The sequence below is a fragment of the Batrachochytrium dendrobatidis genome (genome assembly GCF_000203795.2).
Source record: "Batrachochytrium dendrobatidis JAM81 unplaced genomic scaffold BATDEscaffold_12, whole genome shotgun sequence".
NCBI classification, from domain to species: domain Eukaryota; kingdom Fungi; phylum Chytridiomycota; class Chytridiomycetes; order Rhizophydiales; genus Batrachochytrium; species Batrachochytrium dendrobatidis.
The window spans coordinates 35,845-43,808 of record NW_006281110.1 but is presented as its reverse complement, the minus strand read 5'-3'; the positions used below and the strand labels follow the sequence as shown (position 1 = coordinate 43,808).

The 7,964-nt window shown below is 36.8% G+C and overlaps 5 protein-coding genes across 5 annotated transcripts in view; all 5 read left to right on the top strand.

Annotated features, from left to right (window-relative positions):
* BATDEDRAFT_27066 (uncharacterized protein) overlaps window positions 1–753 on the top strand; it is a gene marked incomplete at both ends in the record, with an annotated part of 2,790 nt that extends 2,037 nt beyond the window's left edge. The window contains one exon of the mRNA XM_006681301.1: window positions 637–753. Within this exon, the coding sequence (XP_006681364.1) occupies window positions 637–753 (117 nt within the window). The remainder of the gene's footprint in view (window positions 1–636) is intronic.
* Window positions 754–2,114: 1,361 nt separating this feature from the next.
* On the top strand, window positions 2,115–3,068 carry BATDEDRAFT_91241 (uncharacterized protein; the record flags this gene model as incomplete). Its single annotated transcript, XM_006681457.1, has 1 exon — window positions 2,115–3,068. One exon carries the CDS (start codon window positions 2,115–2,117, stop codon window positions 3,066–3,068), a length of 954 nt encoding a protein of 317 aa, XP_006681520.1.
* A 169-nt stretch (window positions 3,069–3,237) lies between these two features.
* On the top strand, window positions 3,238–3,813 carry BATDEDRAFT_91242 (uncharacterized protein; the record flags this gene model as incomplete). The annotated part of the gene is made up of 1 exon (XM_006681456.1): window positions 3,238–3,813. One exon carries the CDS (start codon window positions 3,238–3,240, stop codon window positions 3,811–3,813), a length of 576 nt encoding a protein of 191 aa, XP_006681519.1.
* A 1,103-nt stretch (window positions 3,814–4,916) lies between these two features.
* On the top strand, window positions 4,917–6,755 carry BATDEDRAFT_91243 (uncharacterized protein; the record flags this gene model as incomplete). The annotated part of the gene is made up of 1 exon (XM_006681455.1): window positions 4,917–6,755. The coding sequence occupies one exon, from the start codon at window positions 4,917–4,919 to the stop codon at window positions 6,753–6,755; it is 1,839 nt and encodes a 612-aa protein (XP_006681518.1).
* Window positions 6,756–6,967: 212 nt separating this feature from the next.
* Window positions 6,968–7,351, top strand: BATDEDRAFT_27063 (uncharacterized protein; the record flags this gene model as incomplete). The annotated part of the gene is made up of 1 exon (XM_006681300.1): window positions 6,968–7,351. One exon carries the CDS (start codon window positions 6,968–6,970, stop codon window positions 7,349–7,351), a length of 384 nt encoding a protein of 127 aa, XP_006681363.1.
* Window positions 7,352–7,964: the final 613 nt, after the last annotated feature.

Below are 7,964 nucleotides of genomic sequence, written 5' to 3'. Positions count from 1 at the left end.
TCATTTACTGTTCAGTTTACTGTTCAACAATGCAAATGGTCGTTGTCTACCAATCAGTCGAGTCGTAGACATGAACTGCACATTGTGCGTATCGCTTTGTTCATGACAAAACTGTAACAATGTGTATTTTGCATTGAGTCTGAACTGCAATCTGCGACTTGTACGCATTATGATGCATTGTTTCAATATTCATGTTGCATTCATCAACATCAACGTGCATTGTCGATCTGATGTTTGGTGTTGATGTTGTGTTGATATTCCAACAACACTGAATATCCCAAATCAGGTCAGCATTGGCTCGTGTGATAATAATCCATGGACAGTCAGTTGTACCAAACTGTTGTACAACATATTGACATTCGATCGATCGGAACGACAATCAATCACTACAATGTGTTGTTTGATATACAAACTATAACCCACATGGTGACTGATGTTGTAACACATGTCGTAACACAACATTGAATCAATCAAACTGCAATTACACACTCCATCATATGTCGCATGTGTTGGCATGTCAAGTGTGGTGATATCAGGTCAAAACAGTCGATTGGCATAATAATCCACCAACATTCGAGTCGTTTGGTCAACCAAACAGTTGTATCATGCGGTAATATCAATATACTGCGATTGTAGCATGCCATTCATCAGACATTGTTGAAACCATTACAAAACCTGTTTGGACCAAATCAAACTGTGACAAATACCGCATACTCGGATCATCGTCAACTAAACCAGGAATACACACTTTGACAATATTGGCGATTGATGATTGAACTTGATTCATGGCTAATTCGTCGAGTGTTTGCAATGTGTTGTTAATAAAACCAGTCATATATCATTTGGTGTTGTTAACTTGTGGTTTGGTGATGGTTTAATTGCAAGTGATTCTTGGACACAACACATTGCAAACCAAGCAACTTGACTACTTGAACGACTCAAATGACTCGATACTAACCGGAATTCAATACAATTGTTGAATAGCCCATGTAATATCAGATCTAGTCAAGTCAACAGACACGACAGCCGATACAACTATATACAGCAAAAATGCGTTGGATTCATTTGTGATTGCATACTCATCAATCTTGAATGACAGTGTTTGTGCAGTTTTGGATATAGGTTGTATGGATATTGCAACAAACCTGTAGTATTATAGTATGACTGGCATATACTACTATTGGATCAAACAACATAACAGTCCGATATAATGTCAAATATATGTGCATAGAATGGTCACCAAACCTGATCGGTTGTGTATTAATCATAAACAACTACCAATTAGCAACAAGTGACATTCGTATACATTGACAGAATTACTACAGACAACACCAACAATTACAAGATCATGTGCAATATATCAAGAATTGTGACATGGTTTCAATAAACCAACAACAACTGAACAAATGACATTGCAATGATTATTCATAGAACAAGGCAATCAAACGACAACGACAATGTTAGTGACGATTATGTTGGACAATATTCATGATTCAAATATCGACAGTCAAACATTGGTTAACCAACAGTTGTACGATTATACAACTGGTGCGTGTATTGACAAGTGATCAACATCGATCCGGTTATAGTTGAAACGGTGTATCACAGGACTCGAAAGTTGACAGTATTGTTGTGGTGTAATATTAGCAACTACACACAACTTGACATGAATGACAATGTTGATGTCGAGACTGTCAATGTATTACAATGTATTGGTCAACAGTGACTGCAATCAATGACAATATTCAGTCAATTCAATCCATGTGTTGATTGGAACAATCATTATTCACTTGTCAGATTCAGCATGTAAATGAATGTTTTGTAACACATTTACCAATCCAACAATCAAACTCAATCTGAACATTGAATATTAAAATGTAATCAATTGAGTTGAATTGACACTTGATTGAGCAATACAAATAAACACATGACAAATGTTTAAACAATATTCAAAACGTGAATTTGTCTCACATTGTTCACATGATATCGAGTTTTGGATTTAAAGTCCAATTTTTTTTTCTTTTTTTCTTCATTACATTACATTCCACTCTATTCTATTACATTTCCTTTTGCTCTTTCTTCTACTCTATTCCTTTCTATTTTAACAAACTACAATGGAAAATAAAGTATTCTACATTCAATACCTCCACAACCACCCAGTGGAAATCGAAACTCACTTCAATGGAGAATTGGAGAGAAAAAGACCGCTTGACAATGTCTCAAAACTGATTGCAGCTTACAAGACTGTCACCACTACCCTCCTTGGTGCTATTCCTGTTGAAGAGCTCACTCTCCATTATGTGGTGGATGGTCCAGCCATTGCTGTGGATGTGCTCCTGACCTCTATTCAAAATCCTTTTGGTTCTTACGACCATCCACTGATAATCAAATCAAAAGGTGATTCTGGCCAAAGTCTTGTCAATCGTCTTACAGTAAGACTCGATAAATTTTTATCAAACACTTTGGCAGATATCGAAAAAAATCTTTCAGAGTCATCTACTACTGAAATCAAAAGAAACTATCCTAAAACACCTTCGCATGTTGGACGGTGGGAAAACTTTTCAACAGATGCAAAAGCATATGAATATCCTGCTACTCATGTTGGGAGTGATGTTGTTTTGCCTGTTACAAGGAGAGTTGCATTCACACTGGAAAGAGATGTCAGCAGGGCTGTTGGAAACCATTTGGATAACTTCAACAGAATATTTGAAGACCAAGGAGAGGCGCACGTATTCCAAACCAAACCCACTGTTATCCCTTTAAACTCTGGAACACCAACTCAAACAGAAAATTATATCAAGTTTATTGGAGTTCCAGATAATGTTCTCACTCTTGGTTCCAAAGTGTTGTCATTTATTGAAGACAAGACTCCAAATGATTTGCCGGTTCGTCATTTTGCAAGCGGAAACCCATTTGATTTGCTGGAGATGTATAAAGAAGATATACAATACCAACAAAGCAAAACAACCCGTGAGGACATTGGACGTATGGATGTGTGCACAGTGATTGATCAAGTTTATGGATATCTCATTGAACAATCTGGTCTATGGATGTGTAACATGCTATGATGTTACATATTTTCTTTGGCGACCCAAGAGAAGCACTCTTCTTATCAGCCATCCCATTTTCAATAATTCTCATTCGCCTAGTCTTCTTCAAGCACTATATTACTTTGTTCAGCTTGCTTTACGAGACTATAAAAAACAAACGCTAGATCCCAATCCAAAGGACTCTGATATGCCTGTGGAACTTAACGCCAGCAATGAAATGGATACTGATGAACATAATGCGGATGGACAATCAGAATCAGGCAGTAACTATTCAACCGCAGGCCAGGGAAAAGAAACAAATTATAGTTTGGACAAGAGCAAAGGAACAAAATATAACCTTAATCTCGATTCTCTTCATTACGGTACCGTGGTTGGATCTGGAGCAACTGGTCAAGTCATTCGACTCAAGGACAGCAACATTGTTGTGAAGCAATGTGATTCTTATAACAATCCTGAAGGATTCAAAATGCTGAAGAACGAAATATCAATTTACGAAAAGCTTTCCCCACTCAATCTAAAGTATATCCCTCGTTATTATGGACAGTGCGAATATTATGGGCAACATTTCATTGCGTTGGACTATATTCCCGGAAACCATTGTGATTGGAGAGCAAACAGTGAATTGAAGAAAAAGTTGAATCGTGTTATTCGAGACTTGAAATCGGTTGGCGTGGTTCATCAGGACTTGAGACCAGAAAATGTGCTTTTAACTCATGATGGGGATATCAAATTGATTGATTTTGGTAAAGCAGAGATTAAATAAAAAGTTGGGTTTCATGTAACTAATTGGTTATTTTTATTGCCATTTGTAACATTGAATTTCTTAATATTATTCAAATCCGTTTACGGTACGAATTAAGCACAGAAGGCTCCTAATAATTTACACTTTGAACTAATGCCTATTTATTTTTGCCAAAATGAGCAGATGATATGCCAGTTTCAAAACAGGAGCGACAAACTATCAAGTAGTTGACAATGCCACGTTCATGCCAACACATTACTGTCACGCGGTGGATTAGGTCCTTGACTCCTTTGGCAACTAGGGACATTTGTAGTTGATACGTTTGATATGCTGCAAGTATTGCTAATCCTAACAACATTTGGAAACAACAGCAGCCAGATCTGACAAAAATCCGAAAGCGCCAGCACAGAAAAAAGACCAAACCAGTTGGAGGGATCCGGGGGAAATAAACTCAAGAAAACAAGTAGCAAGCAAGTTAGGGACGGAGCCGGATTGAGAAAATTTATCAAGATTTTTGTTCGAGTTTCGACATGAGTAGTATGGATAGGGCACTGGATGATACCAGTTTTCTTGACTAATGATTACCACTAAATTTTGTCCAAAGTTGTCAAAAATAGAAAGTTATTGGACATAAGCAATTCAGGTCAAAAACCTTGGGTATTATAGTGGGAGTTTATTAGTTTGAAATATCAGGAGATCTGTGTCAGATCCATACTTGATGCTTTAAATGGAACATCTTATTTTTGATGAATGTATGCAGTGTTACCACGAGCGAACCCCTGTGATTTGTGAAAACCAAAGTGGTAAAAAATACCAATAGTTTTCATGGGATTATGAACTTAATTTCAATTATTTCTTCATTACTTGTTGTATTAAACAGTAATGAATGAAACTGACTCGAAACTTTGATTTGAACATTGAATAAAAGACTCGAGTCATTATATGAATGACGTAATCAATTGTTGAGTTGAATTGACACTCGATTGAACAATACAAATAAACACAAAAATGTCTAAACAATATTCAAAGTGTGAATTTGTCTCATCACACAATATCGAGTGTTGAATGAGACAAATTCACGTTTTATTTGTTCTTTTTTTATTTTATTTTCTTTCACAATTACAATGGAAAATAAACATTTCTACATTCAATATCTTGACAATCAGCCAGTCAGGATTGATATTTATATCAATAATGAAAGGACTGCTTTGCGGCCTTTCCCCCTTGATAGTGTTGGTGACCTGGTTGTAGCAATCAAACAAACACTTTCATCGAAACTTGGTGCTATAGATCCTGACAAGCTCACCATCCATTATGTGGTGAATGGTCCAGCCATTCCCGGGAATACTCTGTTGACCTCCATTCAGCATCCAGTTGGTTCCTACGACCATTCACTTGTCATCAAATCAAAAAATGATTCTGGTCAAAGTCTTGTTAATCGTCTTACAGTAGACGGTAAAGCACAAAATTCGATGCTGCCATTTAAGCTTTCTCGCAATCCTCTTGCTTATCTAAATGTTCAATATGTCCGGTTTGGTTATTGTAAATACCTTGCCGATACGTTGGGCGTACAATTGAACTTTGATAATCTTCCTCATCGTGATTATGATGTGAACTCTGATTTTTTTCGTCAGATAATGGGAGCGCTTCTTAAAAAGGGGATTAAGCGTGTGGTATTTGATGAATCACAAAGACACCTTGGACTCATTGAATTCATTGTCAAGGAAGGTGCTAAACGACCTCACTTTATAATAACGGGAACTCCTCCTCATGGAAAAAACGCAATTGATTACGGAGGCAGCGCTTCAGCAAGAATGGCAGGGGTCAACTTATCGGATCTAAGACCTCCGGAAGTTAAACAACTGATACGAGCTATATTCCAAATTGACAAAATAAGCTCCATCTGTGTTCTGAACTTTTGGACTGTCTTTGGTGGCGATCCGTATCTTTACCAACTCTTTGCAAAAGACATGCTTGCTCAATTGGATGACGATACCAGATCCAAAATTGCTCTTGGCGAGAAATTTCCACAGGATTTACTACATAAGTGTATCGATGAAGCCAGAACAGCTCTTCGGGAAAGAGGCATCAGTGCTGATTTACTCAACGCGATTCCAACAACTGGTGTCAGCAAGATGGCTATTCAGCAAGATCTTCAAAAAGATGTTTCTCAACTGGTGAGACGAGGACTCTTGAAAGAGATTCCGTATTTCTCAGACTCTAAAAAATTTCGAATTTGTTGGACTGACTACAACGAAGGACCTAACATTGTTGAAAAATCTTGGGCTCGATGCCGGGGGTACGCAATGGAAAATATTATTTGTAGCTTTGTAGGAGAGGCTCTTTTTCGTAAACTTGGAGATATTCTTAACCTCCCGAGTAATCGCTATGAATTATATGAATATTTTTACGATGGAACTGATGCCGATATACTTCTTCGTGAAAGGACACCTTCTTCGGGTGATATTGACAAAACTTGGAAGCGGCATTGGGTTGTTTTTAACATCAAAACCAGCAGTGATGCTCTCTTGAATACTGATTCCGTGCAAAAGTTCTCTGGGTTGTGCAAAGTTATTTCTATGAAGGAAAATGACCTTTTGGATAAGTGTTCATTGATTCTCGTGGCTGCTCAAATAGATGAAGCAACAAAAGAAAAGTTGTTGGTAACCTGGCAAGACTTTAATGTTCTCGGTGTCTACGATTTGGATTATTTATTTAGCAAGGTACCTGAACCCGCTGTCAAAACTAAGCATAATTTGCTTGTAGTCGAACGAACGATTGAAAAGGAAATAATTGAAAAGACGCAACACGATACGATTTCTTTGTCTGGTAGATATCGATGCGGCAAGACTACTTTTTTGAAAGAATGTTATGGCGAAGATAATGGTTGTATTTTTGTTGAACTTCCGGAATCCAAGATACAACCGCTTTCCTTGGAATTGAAACGAATTGAATGTAATTAATATACCAAAAGAAATGAGATTTTATCCATATTTCATCTACTTTGATTTTGAAACTTGGTTGAAATCAGTCAAATCTACGACCAACTTGAAGCTCATTCATTGAAACACACAAACTTTTGAGCACAAGTTTCATTGGAAGTGAAGAAAACAAGGCTCAATTCATCCCAGTTGAAGGTACAACTGAAGAAGCTTTGGATATAGTGATGACAAAAATGGATCAAATACGACACAAATATCTGCAATTGTTGTATTCAAAGTATTCTCGGTTCTTTGTAATGATGGCCAATTTGGACGATGCAAAGGTTCAGAAACGATTAAGATTACAATTACTAGAATGTTTTGATGTTCTTCCTATTTATGGCTTCAATAGCTCATCATATGACATTAACATCATCAAGAAATACCCTCCACAAGTCTTGAAACACTCTAAAAAACATGCAAATGTATCCAAATGCGAAAAGCCTTGGATTAATTCAATTGAAGGAGAATTAGATCGTAATATTGAACAATGCGAAAAGATTGAACGATACAATGTTGATGGCTACGATGAAGAATCAAACACAATATATGACTTTCTGGGATGCTTTTTCCACTGATGTAGAAAGTGTCACAAATCAGAAGATATCAATCCTTTAGCTGGAGATACGATGAACATATTGTATGAAAAAACAGCAAACAAGGAATCAGCTCTCAAACAATGGGATATACCACAAGATCAATTTGGAGTTGTGAGTTTCATTCAGCTGAAAACGGACAAGTGAATGACATTATTAAAGTAACAAATACCGAATGATATCAAATGGATCGTTTGCTTTTAAAGACATTCTTGCTTTTCAACCACCAAATACTTTATTTGACAAGTTCTTGAAAATGTTTGACACAATCACAAATGGGAATATTTCCACATAAAATAACTCGGAATTTATCGAAATACATTGATGAACACCCAGAGTTGACACAATATTCCAATAATGTCATTCAAGTTCTTAAAACACTCACATATTCCATCTAAAAAGTGGTTTTACAACAATCTAAAGGGAGAATCAGTTTCATCAAACGATTATAATGAAATGGTATTCACTCACACCAACCTGTACGATTTGCTGAACGACTACAACAATTTGGATGTGAAGCCAAGCGTAGAAGCGACAAAGAAGCTGGGAATTTCTTTCAGTCGTTGAATCTTGATATCCACAAAAACGGCATCTT